The sequence below is a fragment of the Argopecten irradians genome, chromosome 7 (assembly GCF_041381155.1).
Source record: "Argopecten irradians isolate NY chromosome 7, Ai_NY, whole genome shotgun sequence".
Lineage (NCBI taxonomy): Eukaryota > Metazoa > Mollusca > Bivalvia > Pectinida > Pectinidae > Argopecten > Argopecten irradians.
Genome location: NC_091140.1, coordinates 43,473,804 through 43,501,010, shown reverse-complemented (window position 1 = coordinate 43,501,010; position 27,207 = coordinate 43,473,804). Strand labels below are relative to the sequence as shown.

The 27,207-nt window shown below is 32.3% G+C and overlaps 1 protein-coding gene across 2 annotated transcripts; it reads left to right on the top strand.

Annotated features, from left to right (window-relative positions):
- The first annotated feature begins 272 nt into the window (after positions 1–272).
- On the top strand, positions 273–21,767 carry LOC138328531 (motile sperm domain-containing protein 2-like). Of its 2 annotated transcripts, XM_069275373.1 has the most exons (17): positions 273–360; positions 449–503; positions 3,208–3,372; positions 3,635–3,721; positions 4,109–4,263; positions 4,857–4,917; positions 5,246–5,284; positions 5,655–5,779; positions 6,434–6,502; positions 7,854–7,874; positions 12,537–12,614; positions 13,542–13,630; positions 17,986–18,085; positions 18,380–18,476; positions 19,365–19,488; positions 20,196–20,289; positions 20,782–21,767. In XM_069275373.1, the coding sequence occupies exons 1-17, from the start codon at positions 328–330 to the stop codon at positions 20,941–20,943; spliced, it is 1,554 nt and encodes a 517-aa protein (XP_069131474.1). In that variant the 5' UTR covers positions 273–327; the 3' UTR covers positions 20,944–21,767. The 2 variants fall into 2 exon arrangements, with proteins under 2 accessions (XP_069131474.1, XP_069131475.1); XM_069275374.1 differs by lacking the exon at positions 7,854–7,874.
- The last annotated feature ends 5,440 nt before the right edge of the window (positions 21,768–27,207 follow it).

Here is a 27,207-nt window from a genome sequence, read left to right as displayed (position 1 = left end):
TCTGACGATATTTATGACATGGCTGGACGGTCCATTTAATGATTTAACGTTATGTGATCAAAATAAGTTTCCCAAATACATGTATGGTGTAGATTCTACTGTAAGACTTTAAGTAGAACGAAATATCCCAAAATTGTTTTTTTGTAGACACATCTGCAAAAAATATAAATACACAATTTTCAGCCCAAACATTTTTAAATGTTTTGCTACAACAAAAGGCAGGTCTTTGAATGTTACGCGCCATCCATAAATGAGAAGTTAATTACTAGCCTTTACTGACCGGGAGGTGGCGCAACAAGCGAAGCGGAAGTCAGCAGACGATACAACATGGCGGACGGTGATGCCAAAGATTCTCAAAAAGTAAACTTTCCTCCCTAATTTACAACTTCAGATTCGATTGTCATCTTTTGTCATACTAACGAGTTAACACATTTTTTTCTCATTTTAGGGTCGTTCATCAAACGCCGGGAAACTTCGAAAAGTATTCTACGACAAGTACAAAGGTAAAAATCTGATTTTTTCAGCTTTTTCCAGTTTTGTCCTTTTCCAGCTGTTTTCCTATTCTTTGTTTGAACATTTTTTTACCTTGGTCAAATCTATTGTGGCTGTTTTGTTAATGTATCTAATTAGAATTATGGAGGGATCCCTCTGGTGTGTGTTTTTTGGTTGAAACAACAGATATATTATGGTGAATTCCATCCGATCGAATTAACAAAAATATATGTAAATAAATAAGTAAATAAATAAATAATTAAAAAAAAAACAATATATAAAAAAAGGAAACTATGTCGTCCTTAAAAAGATATCAGTTTTCTCTAACCTATCCTGTCCCAATATCTCTAGATTAGGTATACGTAGAGTACAGATGTAGGTTGGTAGGTTGACATTAAAAAAAAAATAAAAATAGTTTACAGCTTCAACATTATACTCAGCAAAATTGTAGGGGTTCATTACTTTGGCTAGGGAATTGAAGAACACATACAAATGAATAAAAAGCGGCAGAGAAATGTGGCAGATTTTAATTATAAATACAGTTGGTAGTAGACTAAAGGTTACACTCTTGTGCACACAGAGTGCACTACGTTTAGGCTACAGGCAGACACGAAGTGCACAAGATTTAGACTACTGGTGGTCACAGAGTGCACTACGTGTGACCACAGTGTCCACTACGGATGGACATGGTGTCCATGTACATTCAGGCCTAGACAGACAAGGTGATGTGTTACAAACAGGGATCGGGGGAAAATTGAAATAGCTCTATACATAATTATAATTTTTTAAGTGTTTATTTTTTTTAATTACAATATCTACAATTAAGTGAACATTATATATAACTATACTTTATTTTTCTTTGTAAATAAATATCTGCTACATAAATAAAACCTTTTCGCTGCAAAAGTAATAAAGATTGATTTATATTTATTTTATGTATATGTCTATTTGATTTTATATCAGTAGTTTCCATTTCATATCTAAAATATATTATGTTTTCAAAAGTCAATGTTTATTGGTAGACTGCATTGAATATATATATCATTTACATGAAATACAAGCATTTTAACAAGTCAAAAACAAATTTGAATTGCAGCAAAAACCAGTATTATTGTGCTTTTGAGACACTTTATTTTTCATAATAAACTATTAGTAATCATATACCCGGTAATACTTCACTTTTTAATAAAAAGATTTAATGCATATCAATCAGTTATCTAGCGATACCCTTCTAGATCGTCTTTCATTAAAATATATATACACTTGTATATTATTTTTCTTTGCTATTTTAGTTCTAAGCGTAGTGTATGTGAAAATAACTTAATTACATATCATTTATTAAAAACTTCACATCTATAACCGACCATGCAGAATTAAATCCACTTCAAACTATGTGATGTCTTCCACGTATTGGTGGCTAGTCTCTAGCTACCTACAAGTACCCAATTCAGCTTGTTTTGATTCTTAATTACCGGTAAACACAATATGTTTATGATCCCAACCCCACAAGTTATCTTGACCGTATATTGCGTCATGGTCCAATAATTATAACTTGTCAAACAGACAGGTAAGCCAATAGTACTCAGAAACGATTACGTGACGGTACCTTAAACTCTTCAGTTTGGTAAGCCATGTATCCAGCTGTACAGGTGCCTCAATGTGACCATCGATAGATAGCCAGAGGGCAGAATTGTTGCCTTCTGTGTTTGCATGGCTTTATGAGAATGGGGCAGTATTATCTTTGTACATGTGATTTTTAAATATTGTTTCAATGGAAGTTTGTTAAGAAAAACAAACACTTTACCTTTTAAAAATCATATAGGTTTTTGAATTTGAAACACATAAATACCATTCTTATTAGATACATGTGCATGCATGTTGGAGAGTCTGGGTATCCTGAGGGTAGATTAATGGGATGAGGTAAAAACTAGCTGGAAAAATTAGTAATGCTAACGCAATTATTGTCATGACAGGCAGCCGTGTAGTGGAGCTGACGGGAGCTGTACAATGTGTAAATCAAGCATGTCTGTCACAACCATGCATTTACCAATAATACATGTATATATTATGCTCAAAATTAATCTAGATACTTAAGCATTGATGTCACTATTTTTTAATTTTATCGGGGTATGAAAAAACAAATTTGTTTGCAAACTGTGTGAATCCGCGTAGTTCACACCGTGTGCACAATGTGTAACATTTAGTCTACCACCAACTGTACTGTACATATCCTCCATACTCCAGGACTTACTTAATAACTGTCATGATATATACACTTCTGAACTATCTCATAGTAAACTTGGAGGGAACAAAACAGGCAATTTATTCCTTTGATGTCCTAGAATCTATTACAGTGGTTGCATGACTGTGTGGCGTTTAAGTTGCAATTTGGTGTTTTTCTCTCTGTAGTCTTCAAAGGAAGACTTTGCAGGACTGTGATTGGTCATATTTTTTTTCTTCTGGACTGCCCTCAAATTTAGTATGAGATAGTCCAGGGGTGGATATAACGTCAGTGATAATAACCCCTGGAGTATCTAAGATGCTGTATCATATATAACTAAACCAAATTTTGCTTGAGCTGATCGTGGGTTGGGTACAGCTGCAGACCAGATACACTTACTGGTATCTATATGACTTTTAAAAAGTTCAACTTTCAGAAAAAAAAATAATTTAAAAGAAACCCAGGTGATGCTAAAGCCTCTTATTTTATTGTAGTGACAGAATTTCTTCAGAAGAATCTTTATGATCAGAGAGATGTTGACAACGTGGCATCAAATGACTTATATGTTAGCCAGTTTATTAGATCATGGGAAACTTTGGAAGATGCAGCAAATAGACTTCATGAGACATTGAAATGGAGGAAAGAAACAGAAGTAAATGGTAAGGTCCAAAAATTATAGCAAATATCAACACTGACGCAGGATAATTATAAGAGAGAAAAAAATCTATACCTTTTGATTTTTGCCTGATTAATTCTTACTTTGCAAAAATGTTCCAATATTTCCATTCCATCTTTCATCAGATTTATGAAAAAGGAACATGTTACTCATGTGATGGCTAAGATTGGAGTCTTAATGAATATTTTAAATTATATTTTTAAAATGTTATATAAATTAAATAAGTTAATATGTATATGTTTCAGACTTAAAAGAGACAACATTTGACAGATGGATATATGAGGTGGGAGGACTTTTTTACCACAACCATGACAAGGATGGTAGAAAAATTTGTAAGTTTTTTAACACAGTGTATAAAAATTGATACAATGTATGTATACCTTACACTGTAAACTAAGTTTCACAGCGACTTAATTTCTGAACTTGAACCTGTAGCTGAATCTTTCACTAACGAACCACAGAATACACAAAAATGAAAATTGCACATGGAAATTAGTTGCGTTTACAGTAAATTATCTTTTCACATAAAAATTGCAGCTAGACATCCTTCTGTTTGCACTAAAAATCTCTGCAATCTTTCTAATTAGAGTTATCTCTCTTAGCAAGCACAAATGTTTTGAAATATATTCTGTATTTGCAAATTACAGAGTTATCTACCCTTGCAGGTAGGTATTGATGGTGATGTCATGTGTTTGTAAGCATAAATTCTTTTTTTCTAGTGATTGTAAGAGTAAAACATCACAAGAAAGATTCAGAAAAGCTCCCCGGTGTGAAGAAGTTCATAGCTTACCATTTAGAGCATGAGTACAAAGAAGACCCAACTCAAGAACTTGTGGTCTTATTTGATATGGCCGAAGCAGGTCTATCAAACTTGGTAAGTTCATAATAGAATTTGCTCATCTTTCCTGAAACAGTACCACATTCTTATTTTAAGAGTGATTCATAATGAAATTATTCATGAATACATACTATTTTATCCTTTGAAAATTGATGACGAGATAAAGTTATCTGCTGGATGGGAAATTGATCACAATTAAAGCACATTGACAAAATTATTTACTTTATTCATTTTTTGTTTCACACTTTACTTATTATTAGATATTTCTTTGGCATATAAAGCAAATTTAAAGAAAACAAACAACAGGAAAGTGGGGGGTATCAGAATTGTCAGATTTAAACTAAAGTTCAAGGTCATCAAGTTAAAGAAAAAGTCAAAATGTGTAACTTTCTCCTTTAATTGTTTGGCTTCCACGTATAATCTTATGAGAAATTGGAATGAATATTGATAATTGATAATAAACAATAATTAAACATTTAATTTAGGGACTTTTTTCATACCATGCATGTACAGGTGATAGGGCTAGGTGTATGTATAGTAGTATCAACCACATACTGACACATAATGTCCCATGGTCCTTTATGCCCTGTACAGATTACATACAATAGACTATGATATATTGTTTGTAGGATATGGAATTGATTAAGTTTCTCATCACCTGCTTCAAAATTTACTACCCTACATTTTTAGGTAAGTAAATGTAATGATTAAAAATTAATACAGGACTTTTTTCTTTGAGATCTCATCAGGTCGTTCTCAAATGTCTTTAATTATGAACTGCTGAAAATATGGCGATTCTCCTTTAAGAATACGAAGTTTTAATGCAAATTTTGTTTTGTTGTGGTCCAATCTGTCTATTCTTATATCATTTATAGAGATACAATTTTAGTTTGATTTTTTTATACCCCCCGTCTGTCTATAGACACAACTTTACCCGGTGAACTTCTCCAAAACTACTTAACAGATTTTGAAAAAATTTGGTACAAAGAACTCCGACATAACTTCATTATAATTTCAGGGTACATGCTGATCTTTGAAATGCCCTGGCTGTTCAATGGTAAAGTATCTCTTTTTGAAACAATTTAAGGAGGATTATTTTTTACTTCATATTAATTAAGATATTTTACATGTCACATTATACTTTAAAATACTTCAATCATAATAGAATTTTGTTATTGAACATGAAATAGCAATTACGTTTAAATTCTATTGAAGTTTTGCTACACGGAAATTGCTTCTTCCAATTGTTATATGATTACTTAGTAGAAATTAAATGAAACTTTAATTTTGATGATTAAAAAATACCAATTCAATAAGCCATTAATAGCTTATCATAATTATTTTAGTGTCAACACCTAAGCTATATATTTTGATATAGATTTTCACAATGATTTTGGTTGTTCACGAACTCAGTTCTCATATTCCAGCTGCCTGGAAGATCATCAAAGCCTGGCTAAGTCCACAGGCAATAGGGAAAATCAAGTTTGTGGGGAAGAGTGACATTCAGGAGTACATCAACAAAGACCAGTTAATGGAGCACATGGGTGGCACAGTAAGTATATCTTTTTGATTTAATTCGTCTTTGCATATGGCGGAGTTATCTCCCTCATGGTTTGGTAATATTTTGAAAACAGACCGGGGACATGCCAAATACAAGAATTGATTCATAAAACATTGTAAACAGATACAGTTAATAAGCAGTAATGCCTTAGACTTTTTGAAGTCATTTAATGGCAGCAATCGTGCTAAAATATTTTTAAAAAAAATTCTCGTGATAACCGATCTTCCCATAAACTTGAGCCTTGATATTCTGGATATTTGCATCTTCAGCGCAAAGGTGCCCTAGGCTCGGTTATAACCGTAACAAGGAGGTTAAGCCCCCATCAATCAGTTAATCAACTTCAGCCCAAACTAGTGGAATTCAGTCTGGGTACTTAGTTAATAACAAAATTTGTTTCCTGGCATTTCCATCTGGATTTTGAGTTTTCTGGACTTTCAAAGTCTGGATTATTGCAAAAGGGCTTTATATGTCCTGTCAAGATTACAAAGTCAGATGTTGAAACTGTAAATTAAACAATAGTACAACTAATATAATTGCAATAGGACTGGAGATATTGAGAATCACTTGGGTTCTTTTCACCTCATATGTTTGTGGTGAATTTTGTTTTCTACTAAAGGGGACTAAATATTTGGATTTCCTTTCTAGGACAAGTTCCAGTTTAAATATGTCCCACCAGATGAAAGGGCAGAGGAGGAAAACAAATCAAGGAAAAGGGTAAGTAACATTCTCTTTAAAAATATTTTATTTTTGTATTTTTGCCTGTAGTGATTTATTTGAGATATTTCTTGCATACTTTGTAACAGAGAAAAACTGTTGCATTTTTCTCCCATACTTCACTTGATACTGATAGTTTTTATTAAACATGCTCCACCGCCGACAGAGCATAAATGATATTCATCATTTGAACAATAATTGGTGTTTAATTGTGTATATATATGTCTAATTAACACAAAAAATAATAAAAAAAATAATTTATTTTCCTTTGGTGCATGCGCAATCAGTACATCATTCCATATAGGATATAGTGCCACGGAATTTTTTTGGGATGCAAATAATTATTTTTCATATTTTTGACTTGAAGTAAAATTAGAAGCTCAATTTTTTCAACGGTGGTAATGGTACAAAGTAAGTAACTTTTGTAACTGAAGAAAACTACTAAATCGTCTGCTCCTGTTTTTGAAAGTGAAAAAATACCATTTGGCAGAGGTGGAGCATCTTTAAATATGGACACATTTTTCATAGATCATTGTAGATAGCATGATGAACTGTCACAAAAATCTTTCTTGCATCTGTTATGTAGACAAAGATATTTTATTTGTTGTGCCTTAATTTGGCTTATAAACACTTTCCTAGCCTTTTGCTGATAGATGATCAGCTTAACTGTAATTTGAAGCACAGAGGTTGTGATAATTTTTGCATTTGGTATGTAGCTGAAAATATTTCGTTCGTTGTGGCTTAATTTGGCTCTTTATCACTCTGAAAGTCTCTTGCTGAAAAATTAGCAGAACTGTTGAAACACACAGGTTGTGATATCTCCGTCCACAAAACAGATTTATATAAGATGCTCTTAGTCTTTACCTGTTATTGAATGTTACACACCTAACTACTATACTGTTTCCTCTTCAATCTTCAACTTATATTTAAATTTAATACAGACCTTGTAATGGCATATTGTATGCCAACTAAATTTTGCAGCGACTTTATGCCACCTTTAAAGCAATTTAATTTATGATTTACAGCTAAATTGCTCAATTGGATTTGTAGTTAAAATAATTTCTTGATGATTCAAGTTTGACAATTCTTCTTGCTGGCAGAAATTTGTAAAATTTTGTCATATGAAAATTAGTTTAACTTTACAGTATCAACTTATCTCCCTACAAGTAAAGCATACAAGTAGTTTGTGACATCAAAATTTGGTATTCTGAAACTAATGGACAAATTTAATAATTAATACAGGTAAAGCCTTTTATTTAAGAGATCAAAATTTGGCATTTATTCTGAAAGTCGTTGACAAATCTAATTAATACATGTATTGTTTGATCACTATATGTATAATGTTTGGTAGATTCCTCAGTTACAACATAAGGTAAGGCTTGTGTCTATATTACGCTCCAAACTCCTGTTATTACTCCAATAGGACTAATTCACATACCATGTGATACCTGATAAAGTTTTTGTGGGATATTGTCAGGGTGGTTTTATTATTGGTTCAACGGGCAAGGTTTGTTGGTGGAGGAAAGCTGGAGTACCCAGAGAAAAACCACCGACCAGAGGTCAATACCTAGCAACTGCCTCAAATTGGATTTGAACTTGTAGCCCAGAGGTGGAGGTCATGTGGTAGTAATAAGTTTATATCTTTCGCTTACCTCATTTAGGTGGGAAGATTACAGAGAGTTATGTCCCATCACCACTTGAGATATATGTACTAGAACTGCACAAACCTTATGGGGTATCACGTACCTGGTGCATGAATTAGTCCCATTGTACCACAGACTCAGGGGTACCTGCTCTTCAGGGCATTTGTTGAATATCGCAGTATTTATTAATTGAATTTTGAAAAATAATTACATTAATTTCTGAATCATTACATTCAACTGTGTACAAGAGAGTTCAGACACTTAATGGATTGTACTAATTTAATTATTACAGGAATCTGTACTTGACTTATCAAGTTTTTGTGGTACTCTTTTTGCAGTGTTTATAACTAATTAATTGTAGAGTGAAATTTATCAGAGACTACTATACATACTGCTCTGGTAATCATTACATGTAATCCATGAGATATTTACTAATGAAACAATTAATTGTAATGATTTTAATTTATATTCTGTATAAAAGGTCTTTTATGTAGCAGAAAAGAATTCGAAATTGTATTAGCCAATACAAACTAAGGGGGAAAAGAACATATAAGCTGGAGTACATTCACAGTGCACGGCTGGAGTCCACAGACTGACACAACCCACAAAGACGTCCTTCTATGTCCTACAGACACACGATCTGTGATCTGCACACCACATATATGCACTTTTGAGTGGCACCACAATACACTGAATATTCCGAATTTTGCATATTACAGAGTTATCTGCACTTGCGGGTAGGTATTGATTGTGGCGTCATGTGTTTGCGAGCGTAACGTCATACTTTTCTGAGAAAACGACGTGAATTGTGCTGACAAAACAATGACGTAACAATCGATACCTACCCGCAAGGGAGCTAACTCTGTAATATGCAAAGACGGAATAAAGCACAATGATGTCATCAAGTTGGTCGTTCAAATAAAGGCAAAAGTGCTTGTAATTTGAACTTTATTCGGAATCAAACTTTGTTTTCTACTACACATAATTTATATAACCAGAGAAAACTCCCTAGATAGTTAGAAATTACTGCTTTCACAATGAATTTATCATTTATCAAATCAATATATTATGTATTGATACAGGGTCATTTTTTAAAGATATCCCAATGAAAAAAATCATGTCAGACAGTAATATTAGGTATTTTTTTATAAAAGCTTTCAGAAAATTCAAGCATAAATTTTTTAAAAGATGACATGCACAGGGTTTTAAAATTTTTACTAATCACCAGTTTTCTTCCACTTGTTGGAAAAGATTTACAAAAAAAGATTATTCTGTATCTGTTTAATTTCTATTTTTTTTTTTTAAATATTTCACTAAATATTGCAGGTTGTGAATTATATAGATAATAATAAAAGAATAAAACAACGAGAGATTCTTACTGGCATATTAAGATATTTCTACCAATGTGTATGTTTTGGTATGGTAAGGTATGGTAAACATCATTCGTGGGGATGGAGGTGCAATGTCCTAAGATGTTGAAATCATACACATTCTCGATGGTACATCACACATGAACATGTAATCTCCATCAGTTTTCCAAAGTCAATAACCTGGGCCCCGTTTCACTAACATTCTTTAACTTTAAGTAAAGTTCCTTAAAATAAAATTCTCCATAGAAAAGCACTACATTTCAAGGAAGGCTTGTTAATTTAAGCATTTTCCTGACTTTCTATAATGCTTTCCTCTGGGAAATTTTAAGATGAGGAATTCCCTGAAGTTAAGAAATGTTCATGAAACTGGGCTCATGAGATTTTTAGTTTCGCTATTTGCTAACACTTGACCCTTGACAGGTGTGAAGAACCCAAATAATTTAGATTAAAAGACATAGAAAACTTGCATGAAAATGTCCTATACCATATTGATGTCGTCATACTGTGATGTAATAATGTTGATGATGTCATAATTGATTCATGACGTCATGGTTGCTATGACGTCATATCAGTTGGATGTTGAATTCATGTGGGACTTGGATTTGCATGAAATGGAATTTAATAGCTACAAATTAGGTTCTACTGTATACAGATAGCCTTAAGTAGCTTAGGCTACAAGAGGAATTTATTTTTGTGTGTATAAAAGACACTGTACACAGTATTGGTATCTCATCTCATCAGGTATTGGTATAAAAGGTGGGCATTTGTTAAAATTTGCCAAAATTAAATGAAACAACATTCAAATAAATAATGGCTACAGAAAATTTTTATTTCTGTTGCAAATTTTTTTTGATGATTTTTTTTTTAAATTTTATGTTACAATATGTGTGTATTCAGATCACAAATTGGAATTAGTTAGAATGAGTTATCTCCCATTGCATTGTTTTATATTGTCTTAGAATTGGAAATCTGCTGAGAAACATTTTCTTCTAAATTCAGTGTTAAGTTTGATTTTGTCTTCATGTTGAAAACTTTATTCCTTTGGCAGTTATTGCTTTACTTTTTTAAACCAAGGTAAATTGCATATAAAGAAATAAGAAGTAAAAAATACTTTTATTTCTGGTTTTATCAAGGAAGTTTGTAAAATAGTTATTTGAAAGTCCTCAGTTGTTAGACAAAAAATAATCAAATTATACATTAAATTTTCCTGGTTTATCCTTGTAATATTTCCTGATAGAAGAATAAGTGTAAACAGAGTTACCCCCCTTGTATTACAAAACACAATAATAAATGGATTACCTCCCCTTACCATTGTCATTTATTGATACATGGAAACAAGATGGCTGATGCAGAGGAGGTAGGAATGTTATGACAAGATGCTATTTTGTGGCGAAATTACTTCTAGTCATACATATTTCTATGCATCTTATCTATGATTGGATAGTTTATTGAAATTAATGTGCAAACCAGACTATAGTTTAGTTAATAAATAACAAAATTATTTGTATAGTATTTTTGAGTCACAATTAGTAAAATGTATTATATCTGTACAGACTGGTACATTAATTTTGCAGGATATAAAAACGCACCACTATTTAAACAGCTGCATTTCCAACATTTGATGATGTATCAGATAAATATTGTGTTTTGAAACAGGATATGCATCTGAGTGCTGTATTATATACAGCATGGCTCCATCAATGTTTTAATACATTGATTTTGTTGCTGCTGCTGAGGTCCCCAGGGATGTTCAGGCTGGCTCAGGAATCTTGTTTCTGTGCCTATAGGCAGCCAGCTAAACTTTATTGATTATTTACACACATCTGTTATGATGTGTGTGCACAAACTGTGTACTACCTAGCTCTCAACTTATACTTTATATTTTATATTATCAGTTTGGCCTAGTATCTCTGTTATGGTTAAAAAACTTACAATGTGTGATTGCAATATAATAAGTCACTGGTTCTTTTCAGGACTATAGTACTAGCCTATATAATTATATATAATTCTATTTATACACTAAAGATGTTGTTGTCCTAGGCTATAGCCACAAGGTTAAGGTAGACGGTAGAAAGTTCCTGATATTTTCAGTGGTTATATATATAATTATTTTGTCTATGTTAAAAATACTATTATTTCCATCTAGTTGACCACATGCTCCTGTGTTAACAAATTCAATTACAATGAATGATTAATATTAAGCAGGAATTGTGTAAATGCCATCCTCATATCCTTTTTAAGTACAGAAAAGGGATAAGGACTCCACTTTTTCTCTGAAATTCCATTCAAATTATAAGGAGGAACCCATTATATCTGAGGAACCCCCCTCCCATGTATGGTACACTCAGGGCAAACCTTGCTATGATATGCAACATGATATTAATTATTCAATCTCATTGTGTGTGTGTATTTATAATATCGCTACATTTTTAGTCCTGAAACTGAATTTGAACGAATTTTAAATACATTTCAATGTTCAGTCTTATTTTAGTAACATTCACTAAATGTAAAAGCTAGATCCTTTCTTATGATCCCTTTGATACATACTTTTTTGAAATATAATACATGTTCATATACAACATATATAGTGTAATATAATAAGCATTATGAAAATATGGAAATATAAAAGAATCATTTAAAATTATTTTGATTATATAGTTATAGAACTATGGATTTCAGTATTTTGAATCATTCATGAAAGAGTTATTCCCCTTCCTTTTTGACATCACAGAAGAATTATTCATATGTTGGTGAATTATTCACTGATTCCTGATTAATTAGATAAAAAATTATCATCCAACATACAGACTTGTTTTCTAGGTGATAAAAGAGATAAAAAAAACCCAGAACTGATGCACATCATTTTGTGATCTTAATAATTATTCCAATTATTCAATCCAGCTTGCGGTAAATGGGGAAAATGAGGAGGGGGAGTTATTTGCTGTGAAATACAGTACTAGACAGCTTATATTGGTTATGTAGTGAAAACATAATTAATTGGTATCAAAATACATGTTGTAGGTGACCTTTGCAGAGTCCACTAAATCCTCGGATGGAGACAGGTCTCCCGATTCCTTCCAATCACCACATGGCAAAAGTGTAAGTTAATTGTGTCTGTCACATTAAATAGCTTAGTTCAGTATTAGTATTTTGGAAAAAAAAGCATGTGTCTTGAAAACATTTTCCCAATCATCAATGTTTTGGTTATGTTTGATAAGAATCTAATACTTTCATTCCTGTACATATTATGATTGATGTATAAAATGTTCAAATGTACATAGTGCAATAATATCTTTTTGTATGTAAGTTTTTCAGACTTTATTATTTTCTTATTATGTCCTGTTCATAATCATATACATCTATTTAAAAATTGTTGAAATTTATTTTTTTATTAAAACTTTATCAAAATGCTGTAAAACAAATGACATGGATAAACACATGGCTGTTTTTAAAGAAAATTTTTGAATGGGTGATTCTTTTTTGTTGCCTAAAAAATTGCCAAAGACATAGCTTTACAGCCTTTGAAATATTTTTTTCTGCAAAATGCGACGTTGGCAACCACTGGAGTGATGCCTGCTGTATGATATATAGTAAACAGATCAAGCAATGTGAATACTTTTTTCTGGGTCTGTACAATGTTTAACCTTTTCACCACTGTAGTCCATAATGGACCCATCCAGATCAATGGATGGTAGAGTCTACTAACGTTACATAGGGGTGAAAGAGTTAAAACAAATCGTAAATGTTAATCTGAGTTCAGAATGACTTGCAGTTGGGTATTTCCATAGCTATATATATAGGCTTTGTGTAAGAACTGAGATACATTCTTTCAAACAGGAAGTTGAAATTTATCATATATAGCATATAACACTTCAAAATGCCTGCTAATTGTCTATTTTTGGCATCTTGATAAACAGGAAATATACCTCAAACAGGAATAAAATGAAGATCATATTGAATAGATAAAGACAAGACACAGGTACATAGACATATATATTTTTAATTTATATTAATTTTATTTTGCAGGCTTCGAGGAGAATAGGTATACGTGGGACGACAACAAAGATGGAACCAGGGGCTGATAATTCCTTCATTGGCAGACTACTGACCATTAGGTAGATATACTGATACATCAGTTTTTAGCCCACCATCATCAGATGGTGGGCTATTCAAATCGCTTTTTGTCCGTGGTCCGTGGTCCGTCGTCCGTCCGTTAACAATTTTTGTTATCGCTATTTCTCAGAAAGTACGAAAGAGATCTGCCTCAAATTTCATATGTAGGTCCCCCTAGGGCCCTAGTTGTGCATATTGCATTTTGGGATCAATCGGTCAACAAGATGGCCGCCAGGCAGCCATCTTGGATTTTGATAGTTGAAGTTTGTTATTGCTATTTCTCAGAAAGTACAGAAATGATCTGTCTCAAATTTCATATGTAGGTTCCCTTTGGGCCATTGTTGTGCATATTGCATTTTTGGACCATTTGGTCAACAAAATGGCCGCCAGGCAGCCATCTTGGATTTTGATAGTTAAAGTTTGTTATCGCTATTTCTCAGAAAGTAATGAAGGGATCTTTCTCAAATTTCATATGTTGGTTCCCCTAGGGCCCTAGTTGTGCATATTGCATTTTTGGACCGATCAGTCAACAAGATGGCCGCCAGGCAGCCATTTTCGATTTTGATAGTTAAAGTTTGTTATCACTATTTCTCAAAAAGTACTGAAGGGATCTGTCTCAAATTTCATATGTAGGTTCCCCTAGGGCCCTAGTTAGGCATATTGTGATTTGGGATTGATCGATCAACAAGATGGCCATCAAGGAGCCATCTTGGATTTTGCTAGTTGAAGTTTTTTACTGCTATATCTCAGAAAGTACTGAAGCGATCTGTCTCAAATTTTGTATGTAGTATGTTTGAAAAAGTTTGAAAAGCAGAGAAAAGATCCATCTTTCCATTGTCAGACATAGATCATTCTTTGGTGGGCGCCAAGATCCCTCTGGGATCTCTCGTTTGTGTAGATGACTGTTAAGATAGGAACACTGCGATAAGTTATGGTCAGTCAAATATTGAGTTTTTATATATGATGCAAAAAGGAAAAAAATAAAAACACTGCGATAAGTTATGGTCAGTCAAATATTGAGTTCTTATATATGATGCAAAAAGGAAAAAAATAAAAACACTGCGATAAGTTATGGTCAGTCAAATATTGAGTTCTTATATATGATGCAAAAAGGAAAAAAATAAAAACACTGCGATAAGTTATGGTCAGTCAAATATTGAGTTCTTATATATGATGCAAAAAGGAAAAAAAAAAAAAAACACTGCGATAAGTCATGGTCAGTCAAATATTGAGTTCTTATATATGATGCTAAAAGGAAAAAAATAAAAACACTGCGATAAGTCATGGTCAGTCAAACATTGAGTTCTTATATATGATGCAAAAAGGAAAAAAATAAAAACACTGCGATAAGTTATGGTCAGTCAAACATTGAGTTCTTATATATGATGCAAAAAGGAAAAAAAAAAAAAAACACTGCGATAAGTCATGGTCAGTCAAATATTGAGTTCTTATATATGATGCTAAAAGGAAAAAAATAAAAACACTGCGATAAGTCATGGTCAGTCAAACATTGAGTTCTTATATATGATGCAAAAAGGAAAAAAATAAAAACACTGCGATAAGTTATGGTCAGTCAAACATTGAGTTCTTATATATGATGCAAAAAGGAAAAAAAAAAAAACACTGCGATAAGTCATGGTCAGTCAAATATTGAGTTCTTATATATGATGCTAAAAGGAAAAAAATAAAAACACTGCGATAAGTTATGGTCAGTCAAACATTGAGTTCTTATATATGATGCAAAAAGGAAAAAAAAAAAACACTGCGATAAGTTATGGTCAGTCAAATATTGAGTTCTTATATATGATGCAAAAAGGAAAAAAATAAAAACACTGCGATAAGTTATGGTCAGTCAAACATTGAGTTCTTATATATGATGCAAAAAGGAAAAAAAAAAAAACACTGCGATAAGTTATGGTCAGTCAAATATTGAGTTCTTATATATGATGCTAAAAGGAAAAAAATAAAAACACTGCGATAAGTCATGGTCAGTCAAATATTGAGTTCTTATATATGATGCTAAAAGGAAAAAAATAAAAACACTGCGATAAGTTATGGTCAGTCAAACATTGAGTTCTTATATATGATGCAAAAAGGAAAAAAAAAAAACACTGCGATAAGTTATGGTCAGTCAAATATTGAGTTCTTATATATGATGCAAAAAGGAAAAAAATAAAAACACTGCGATAAGTTATGGTCAGTCAAATACTGAGTTCTTATATATGATGCAAAAAGGAAAAAAATAAAAACACTGCGATAAGTTATGGTCAGTCAAACATTGAGTTCTTATATATGATGCAAAAAGGAAAAAAATAAAAACACTGCGATAAGTTATGGTCAGTCAAATATTGAGTTCTTATATATGATGCAAAAAGGAAAAAAATAAAAACACTGCGATAAGTTATGGTCAGTCAAATATTGAGTTCTTATATATGATGCTAAAAGGAAAAAAATAAAAACACTGCGATAAGTTATGGTCAGTCAAATATTGAGTTCTTATATATGATGCAAAAAGGAAAAAAATAAAAACACTGCGATAAGTTATGGTCAGTCAAATATTGAGTTCTTATATATGATGCAAAAAAGGAAAAAAATAAAAACACTGGGATAAGTTATGGTCAGTCAAATATTGAGTTCTTATATATGATGCTAAAAGGAAAAAAATAAAAACACTGCGATAAGTTATGGTCAGTCAAATATTGAGTTCTTATATATGATGCAAAAAGGAAAAAAATAAAAACACTGCGATAAGTTATATGGTCAGTCAAATATTGAGTTCTTATATATGATGCAAAAAGGAAAAAAATAAAAACACTGCGATAAGTTATGGTCAGTCAAATATTGAGTTCTTATATATGATGCAAAAAGGAAAAAAATAAAAACACTGCGATAAGTTATGGTCAGTCAAATATTGAGTTCTTATATATGATGCAAAAAGGAAAAAAATAAAAACACTGCGATAAGTTATGGTCAGTCAAATATTGAGTTCTTATATATGATGCAAAAAGGAAAAAAATAAAAACACTGCGATAAGTTATGGTCAGTCAAATATTGAGTTCTTATATATGATGCAAAAAGGAAAAAAATAAAAAATGAAGATTGTAGATATGTCCCAAAAATAAAAGGATGTAAACACCTCCTATTGGTTTTAATGGATATTCAGGAATTTCATACATGTATTGGGTATTGATTTGCTACTTCTTGTTCTTTATTTGCATATTACAGAGTTATCTGCCCTTGCCGATAGGTATTGATTGTGACGTCATGTGTTTGTGAGCATAACATCATACTTTTTAGGAGAAAACAATGTGAATAATGACATAACAATTACCTTAATACCTACCCTCAAGGGAGTTAACTCTGTAATATGCAAAGACAAAAATTACCAAAATTTAATACTGCATTATTCACACATATTTTGATGCAATGAACTTAACCTGCAATTAATTATGTTCAGTACTATGTTTCTAAATTTTATATAGGTTATAGGTTAATCAGCTTCTATCATTATAAAGCCCAAAAACATTGAAAGCAACATTCTTTTGAGGACTGATAATTTCAACATTTTTCTTTCCACCTGCAGTATTATACGAAATACAGGTGTGTTAAAAACCATTTAAAAATATGAAGATTGTATTTGTTTCTCAAGCTCTTCTAATTGTGTTTTGAATTGTTTTCCCCTGTCACAATTCTCAAGGAAATCCTTCCAACAATTAGAATACCCGGTAGTTAAAGGGACAATTCAGTCTAAGAAAACATTAAAATTTGTACATATATCGGGAAAAACCCCCCAGTTCTAAAGGAAATTAGACCAGTCGGTTTTACTGTGATATGCATGAAAAGCCCATGGTGGTGACATGTGTGTGAAATGTTCAAACTTGCTCGCTGTCCGCCATTACACACTGTGGTCAAACTTCTTGTATGCCGAACCCTGTCCCTTGCTCATAGAGTAATACAACTTTTGTCTAGAAATGCTCAAATCACTCTGACAGTATTGTGTTTACCTTATTAGGTAATTATCTTGCCTAAAAATCATTTTATCACCTTCTCAGTGGTTATATAGTTCACTTGTTTAACGTGCGTGACTTTGGCTCGGGTATGGGTACAGCGTCCATATTTTACCTGCTTAATCATATTGATCAATGATTTGATATTTCAATGATATTACTTAAAATACTTAACAATTAATGTTGAGGAATTTGTCAATGTTTTACGTTATATGTTTCATAAGAAATGTAGAACAATACATTTATGCTATATTTGGCTTCTTGGTTATGTTAAAGTTCTTGGTTATTTAGCCTGAGTGAATTGTCTCTTTAATAGGTTCTAAATATGAGTTGTCTCCCCTTCCTTTCAGTCCTGCCGAGGAGCTAGAATTCATTATTGATGACAGTGGAAAAGATGCCTATGACACAATATCACTGAAAAACACACTGCCTTATCCTATAGCATTCAAGGTGAGTACACATTAAACCTGTATGATTATTCGAAAACAGCTACCACTAAGTTTGTCTTTCATGCCAAGCCAAATTTGAATCTGAAAGTGAAATTTTAAAATTGTCGAAAGCAAGCCTAGCAAAGCAAATAGAAAGATACCTAAAAATAGAATAGATCGGTAAAAAATAGACTACATGTTTGTATTTTTTGCATCTTTTTAAATATATCCATCTATTAAATGGTACATGTATTAGAAAGTCCTTCTTTGGTCAATGTCAATACTATTCAGACTTTATTTTTTTCTGCTTGGCTAGGTAAAGACAACCTCTCCAGAGAAGTATAAGGTGCGACCATGTTTTGGTGTGGCCAAGCCAGGAACTACTGTGGAAGTTTTCATTTACCTTCAACAAGGTGAGAAAGATTAAAACCAAACTGTCTATAATGTTATACAGTTTACACATATATTTATATTTACAGTTTGCACTGATATGGACTCAATAACCATGCTTTCTAGTATTATCATTATCAGTGTATAATGATAGCACAACACATGCGGCGATTCTATTGTTATGTGAATAGTCGATGGCATGGCAACGGTGGGTCATGACCCCACTTTTGGCGGGAACATATGAATGACTTGATTCCAATCAGCTGTTCAATTGAATTTGTTGACGATGACGGGAGAGAAAAATATATTGGTATATGAATAAAAAAATATGCAACTGCCGCAGGAAAAATAATATTCATTTACTTGAAAAACTGTAAATATAAGGAATAGGGGTTTATTTTGTTGAGGTTATGAGGGTATAATGATAATGGAGCCCGTGTAAATTTTATGTAACCCGGCTTCACATCTATTCCTTAATTAACAATACTTATTTCTGCATGTTCTTTAAATGAAGATTAGTTGTCTTGCTTGATAATTCTTTGTTTTAATTCTAACAGGGTTGTGATTTCTAGTAAAAGTGAAGTATATTGAAACATATATAGGCCAATTTTGCTGGGGGAAAAAATGGCAAAATTGAGAAATATTCAATTTTATTTTTATAATTTCTCAGATATTTCATCCAAATAATTGGAGGTCATGTAAAGTTGATGCAAATACACAGAGTTGAAAAACAAAGATAAAGAAGAAAAAAATCGGGACAGCAGAATTTTATGGAAATAACCAAATTATTTGAATAACCATTTTGCGATTAGGTATAGGCCACTGTGTTAACTTATTGCTCCATTAATGTTAGCAGTTTTGAACACTTTACAAGGCTATAAGAATATTTCAAAAATTTTCTCTACTACAAGGCTATGAGAACACCATATCCAAGGACAGATTTCTTGTGATGGCTATGGAAGTGACGACCGATTCACAGGAAAACCTGGCCGAGTTGTGGAAGACCATACCAAAGGAAAACATCATGGAACACAAGTAATTCATTATATACCAGTACTCCTACAGCAATCAGAGTAGTCTCCCCTTGTCTAACAAAGCTGTTAAAGATGCTCCACCGCAGACAAATGGTATTTTTTTACTCTCAAAAACAGGAACAGACGATTTAGTGATTTTCTTCAGTTACAAAAGTTACTTACTTTACACCATTACCACCATTGAAAAGTGTGAGCTTCTAATTTTACTTAAAGTTAAAAATATGAAAAATAATTAATTGCATCCCGAAAAAAATCCGTGGCACTATATCCTACATAGAATGAAGTAATGATTGCACATGCACAAAAGGCGAAATAAATTATTTCATGTGATTTTTGTGCTAATTAGGCATATATCTACACGATTAAACTCAAATTTTTGTTCAAATGATTAATATCATTTACGTTCTGTCGGCGGTGGAGCATCTTTAAATCAGATACGTGGATACTAAATTTATTTTTAACATTCTGGTTTTTGAATTAGAAATAAAAGATTTTGGTGTTAAGGTATATTAAAAAAGAAAATAAAAAAGCTAGCAACCAATCATGAACGTTGGCACAGAACATGCGAACGAAAGTCCTACAGCAATTGGTAGAATGTTGGAAAGTTAAACTTGGCTGCCAAAGCTTGATTGTTCTTTTGCAAAATATCTTCAAATTGTCCTACACAGAGGTGACCAAAAATTTAATATGAAATTTCTTGGTTTGGAGGTTGAGGTGTATACAGTCGACAAAGTCTTCAGCAGGGCAGAGTTCTGGAGTTGTGTCTAGTTCGGAGAATAATGTACAAACACTTTCAGAAAAGGTAGGTAGGAAATTTTGTACTGAAGGTTTACCTCTGGTTCTCAAATAATAAATGAAAGTTACAGCATTGGTATACTTATGATTATTGGTAAATAATCAGTGAACCAACCTTTTTTCGTATGCAATAAAACTTTGTGTATTTCATAGGCGATTGGAAATCATAAAAAATAACTACTGTGAAAATGCAAACGGCAAAGTTAGAATAGAACCATATTTGTTTAAATTGCGGAATTATAAACCGTTGTCAAAATATCATTCCAATTTAAATTATGAATACCGTATTTATCTTTCAACTGAAGTTGGACTCAATAAACTAACAAAGCTAATCGTAGGTTATTTTTCAATAAACTTTTTAGTTGGTGTATGAATATATCAGAAATGGAACTATGCTCGGATTTGTACAAATTTCATTCCAATGTGATTTGAAAATAAATTGAAGACGAAATAAAATTTGAAAAAGATATATGTTAAAATGCAATGTAAAATTTTCCAGGTTGACACCCTGATGGAGAGTACCAAGCGTACACAGACAATGCTGAAGGCTCTTGGGGCACTCCAAGTGGTCATCATGATTTTGTTGTTTGTCGTACTCTTCCTCCATTTCTGGTCCTCGCCGGACACCAGCTACAGTACATGTCCAGGTTCTGCTTGGTGAGGCTGTGTTTTACTTGAGAATCAAACTGGTGCTTCCCTCATAGAACTTTTACTCCATGTATCTCTTGTGTATGTGAACATGTGGCAAATTATATTTGAATATCATTTAAAATTAAAATTGAAAGATGTATGATGCAATTTTATTTTTGATTTATAATTAATTGAGGTTGATATGTTACAATCAAACTTTCGCATTACATGTGTATATGGATGTCTACAGTTTTAGACCAATGTGCTACCAAGGTAGATTGCATATATGAATGTGTTCATAGGTTTGGATGATATTGTATTGTATTTTACATGTATGAGATTTCTTTTTAATTACTACAAAAAAATATTTTAATGGATTAGAAGCAATAGATAAAAAAGTCTTTATTCCTATGCCATGATGTATTGGACGATTTTCTTTTAACTTGTATATATGAGAAGAATAAAAGGCACTTTACCACTTCACCACCGCTGATCAAAACGTGGAATACAAAATGAATTCATCCCACCAATTAATCTATTTCATTGTAAGTGGTATATCTCATTCTTGCCCTCAAAGATAATTCTAGAGTGGCCTCATCACAAACAGAAAATATTGCTACCAATTATTTGAAGAAGTTTTGATAAAAGTGACATCCCCTTCAAATCACAAAATTTCTCGGAATACGTTGCTTGGTATGAAAAACAAAATTAAGTCATGACTCAAATATGTGGTTTTACAAGGTAAAGTGAAATGAAATACATAGTTTTGTTATGCTATAACATGTTGTGATGATTTGTTGAAGGTTGTGTTTGAATTACAGTATTGTATTATTTTGTCACTGAAACATTTCAGTGTTGTTTTTTAATACAGGGGTTTTACAATACCGAAACGATGTAGGTGTAGCATGATTTACCGTCAGTTAGTCTTACCTTCCGATAATACCACCAGAAGGTGAGTCTGATAAACGGTAAATCATGCTACACTTGCGCGGTTTTGGTATCTCAAAATTGATGTATTGATGAAAGATATTTGTTTAATTGTTTTTTTTTCTTCACATTGTTTCTTGTGGTCATAGATTTACCATGGATTGACCATTATAATGATGGTTATACAATAAGCAGTTAAATCTCCATATCTCAAAGTCAATGGACCATAGATATATATTGTGGTATTCTTACTACGTATTTGGAATAGAGATTGTACTGTCAAAACTTGATAAAGGTTGAGTTTTGCAAGATCTTTAATCAGAATCTTGAGATAAAGTGATTTGACGGCATTTGTACAGATATTAGTCCCTGTGTATATATGTTGCTAATTTGTTGAATCTTAATCCAGGTCATGGTGTCACATCATATTTGCTGAAATTCAATAATTTATTTGTTGTATGTGTTAAGGCATTATCTGTGATATTTGCATACAGCATATCCCTGAGGGGTTTGTACCATTTTATGGTAGAGATTTTCATGTGATTTACATATTCAGAACATGAAATGCTATCACTTATAATTATTCAATTTTTGTATTTCTTCAATACCAATTAAATATATCCGGTTTGTGCAAAACTGCTTATTTTTCTGAACAATATTCTTTGCAGAACTGACCTGTTCAGATATGTCAAGGTCAAATAACATAGTTAAGTGTTGATATGTGGCCTAAAAATGTGTGACATGTACAGTTACAGAATGTTTTCGATAGCTAGAATACTCGATATACCTTCACTACCATTTGTACTCTCGAACTTGTAGTAGGACATGAAATGTTTGTGGGTATACTTCCTGTTTTGGTTTGGAGATCTTAAAGTATTTCCTGGTTACAAATATTCACTGCTGGCCAATAAGAGTGTGATATACTTTGTTGTTTTGATATTTGTAGTTCACGAAATCCAAAGCAACCACGAAAACAATAATAGTTTGTCCACAACAATCATTTCACGTTATACAGTATCAGAATCATCTGTATTTGTGATAGAAATGGAGTCAATTTTGCCTTATCTTTATTAAATGGTCACCATCATTGAAATGATTTCATCAAATTATCAATTCTACCGATAATAAAGTACCAGGCTCCAATATCTTGAAACAAACTTACGTCCAACATTTTAAGATACATAAGGAGAAAAGCTTAAGTTTTGACTTAAAATTTGATTTGTTTTTCTGCCTTTTAAAAGTTATGACCATTTAAGGACATACCAGGGTATGTAAAGAGAGTCCAAAGTTCCTCCAGACAAGACCAGAGAGCCTGAGTCATTATTGGAACATTCTACTTCTTTGATATTTAAAATTATTATGATTTAAGTAGGGTCTATCTTTGGGAATTTGTTTGTTGAAAAAAACATTTGAAGGATTTGTTTGCTGTATACTTCCTGATTATCAGATATTAATTTTATTGATGAAATGTGAAATTCTATACTTATCTATGCATATTTTATAACATTAATGTATGTTACAAGGTTTTAAAGACTTTGCTGCAGAAACATGACAACACTCTGTTTTATTTGGTACATATTAATTAAATCCCACCATATGTGTTATTATATCAGATAATCAAATTTTGTGTTCTATCTCAGGGGCTTCGATAGATTGGTAATCATTTTTAGGATGTGTGAATTAGGACTAATTATCTCTCACTATACCCAAAGATATATTTTTTTTCAATCTAAAGTTTTGAATTGTCTCTTAAGCGTAAATTAGGTCAAAATGATAGTTTAGATTTAATACAAATATACTTTTGTCAAGTGCTATTTTTTTGTGTCAGGTGAAAATGAAAATATTTTTTTTTTCATACAGAAAAGATACATGCCACTGTAAAATAAAATACAAAGTGTTTTAAATCCAGGTGTATTATAGACTCCTAAATTGAGTAATTTTAATTAGAAAAAATGGAAATGGTGATTATGCTAGCCTCAGTTTCACTAAATTTAAAATATTCATTTCTGAAGTTGAGGAACATGTCTAAAGTTAGCTTAATGTTAACTGTCCTTAACTTCTATTATAATGCTCTCCTATGGAGAATTTTAATTCAGGAATTTGGCGAAACTGTGGCCTGTAGGGTCCCAGTATTTGAATATCTCCCCACTTTCTACTTCCATTGCTTAAAATGTTTTTACTGTTTAACGCATGTATTCTGTGTTCGCTCAATCTTTATGCGTCGACAGTCCTATAACAGAATAGGCAAAGCACATACTACTGAAGTGGAGAATATTCGCTGTTACCGTATTCTCTCCCCAATAAGAACTTGTTCCCTTAGACGATTTATTGTGAAGGTACGTTTAAACCCTAAACCACCTGATAAGAGATCCCGTCACTATAAGGGTCCTTGCCCCTTTTTAGGTCTCAATTTCATTTACATCGACATAAATACATATTGAAACTATGAAAACCGTGAAGATTTCTTTTGAAATCAATTGATTAATGGCTTACTCTGTGTAATAACTTTTTGATATAGCCCCGATTTAGTCCTATTGAGCGTCCCTTCATTTTTCAAAAAAAATTAACCATCCTATGTGCTCAGTGGGGTGACTACAGTATATGTATGTTATATAAGAAGACGGTGAATAGAATGGTAATTTTATTTTTGTGATTTGAATATCGATGTTTAGCAATATTCCTGCTGTTTTTCAATACACTTGCCTTTATTTATTTGATTGAGTGATAAATTAATTATTTGTATTTGTTGAGATAGCAAATGAAAACTGAATGAAATACATATATATATACATTTATCAGTCATATTCTTTGTTGTTGTCTCTTCAGTCGCCTGGGAATGGAATTTCATTCTTAAATAAGTGTTCGCCAAAGTGGGATTGTAAAGATCTTCACTTGAACGAATCATGATAATTTAGGATTCAAGATTTGGAAATTCAGAAGAAAAAAAAGAACAAAAACGTTGGACCGGAGTTATGTCATTTGCCACTGTGCCATACCTCATTTTATGGAGATTAGTTACCTAAATGAATATTTGACTTCTTATTCTACTAACGTATACAATAGCTAAATTGTTATAATTTGTGTCCTAACTGTTGTATAGACGTGTAAGGGCATGCTATAATTTGGAGCTAGTAGGAACCTTGGGTATTGGTAGAAAAGCCACAAAACTACTGTCAATACCTCAAGAAAGCCTTGGATTTTAACCCTGGGAGTGGATGTCTGTTGATTGAATATCGGATACTTAATTCTCATTTAATTTAGTCTGAGAGAGTGTCATTTGGTAGAAATAATGAATGTGTATCAAACCAATTAAGATACACGCAAATGCAAACACACATATGAAAATGCAACACAAATAAAATAAACAAAAACCTCAACAATTCAGATACTGCTGAGATTTTTTTTTTAAAGATGCTCCACCGCCGACAGACCAAAAATGATATTCATCATTTGAACAATAATTGGTGTTTAATTGTGTATATATATGTCTAATAAACACAAAAAATAATATAAAATAATTTATTTTGCCTTTGGTACATGCGCATTCAGTAGTTCATTTCATATAGGATATAGTGGTACGGATTTTTTTCGGGATGCAATTAACTATTTTTCATATTTTTAACTAGAAGTAAAATTAGAAGCTCAAACTTTTCATTGGTGGTAATGGTGTAAAGGAGGTAACTTTTGTAACTGAAGAAAAATACTAAATCGTCTGCTCCTGTTTTTAATAGTGAAAAAATACCATTTGTCAGCGGTGGAGCAGCATCTTTAAACCAAAATTAAAATGTTCCAATCGAATATTGACAACCAATAGCCGAGCGACAACCCACGATCTTGGAAGCGATGTTCTACAAAATGTTTAAAAAATCAAAGACTTGCTTTAAGAGTTAGATTTCTATCCCATATATGTGTTCAAGAATGGATCGGTCGCCTTCAAAGGTGTATTCAGCTAGACAAATGATATTTTGAAGGACATGGCGCGAATGTTAAAATGATCATACAGTAATTAGAACACTTTCACTGTTTGGAGACGAAAAGGCAAACGATATTACTCTTGGAACACTTTGTGCAAATACATAACATGACTCTCACAAAGGAGATATATCTTTAAAAAGCGCGTCAAAATTAATATACACCAAAACTTCCTTAGCTCGAACTGCAAAGGACCCGGTAAATAGTTTGAGAAATATGGGGTATACTATTCAAGTCAAAGTTTGGAGAAAAAAAACACTATTATAACAAACCATGTACGTGTCAATGGTCGGGACCATACGATTAGTTCGACAAACGAAATACTGTAGATACTTGCATGGTTCTGTAATATTGAGCATTATCACATTTTGATATGAAGGCCTTTTGAAATAGTTTGATAGGTAAGTCAATTAAAGCGACTTCGTTTTTGTCCATATTTGAAACTGTCTTGAAAGAGATTCTATCCACTTAATTTTTTACACAACATTGCAAAAATGGCTTTCTGATAACCAACAATTAAGCAAGACTAACTAAGCTTACTACTGATAACGAAAGTACATTTCAAATGACCCAATGGGAATCTTGAATTTCTTAAAATCCTGCACATCTTTTTTGTTTAAATTGATTCCTTATACCTACATTGACCATAATTCAGTGAAGAACTCATCGTTTCCTGTACAGTGTTGGGTAAAAAACTACAGTATTTTCCCAACTTCGCTAGTCAAGGGTATTCAGTACTGAACCCAAGAGAACAATTGGCTAGCGAAGTTCATAATATCCTTTTAGTGTACAAATTTGATGTATTTTTAGAATTTTTAACTGTTACACAGCGGAGAAAATGATAGAAAAATAATGAGCTGAAAGAGTATACAGTTTTCTAAAAGCTATCCTCGATACTCCAGGGCTTCCGATCACTTACGGAGTATTGAGGACGGCCAAAAGTTAGAATATATCAATAAATAAAATCAATGAAAAGTTATGACAATACTTAAACGGAAAATAAACATTGCAGTACAAATTGCACTAAAACCGTAACAAATTTGACCTACTGGGTCGCTCTGAATCCTATGTTTTATCCTTTAAAAATGATTATCCACACTCAGCATAACACGTTTACAAACTCACAGACACACGCATTTTGTAAAGTTATTATAATTTATGTCTTGATAAAATTCTCTGATCTCATATGATCACCAACTCATGCTGTCAGATTATTTTTAGACTGCAAATGCCCGTCGTGTAACCTTCACTAATACAGAAAAACAATGTCAGTTTCTACGGATAACATTTAAAAAAAAAAAAATACGTTTTGCACCGGAACTTTACCCGACGCCGACGCCAACGTGATTCCATAAGCCCGATTCTCTTGGAGGGTCGAGCTAAGGAACGATTTTTC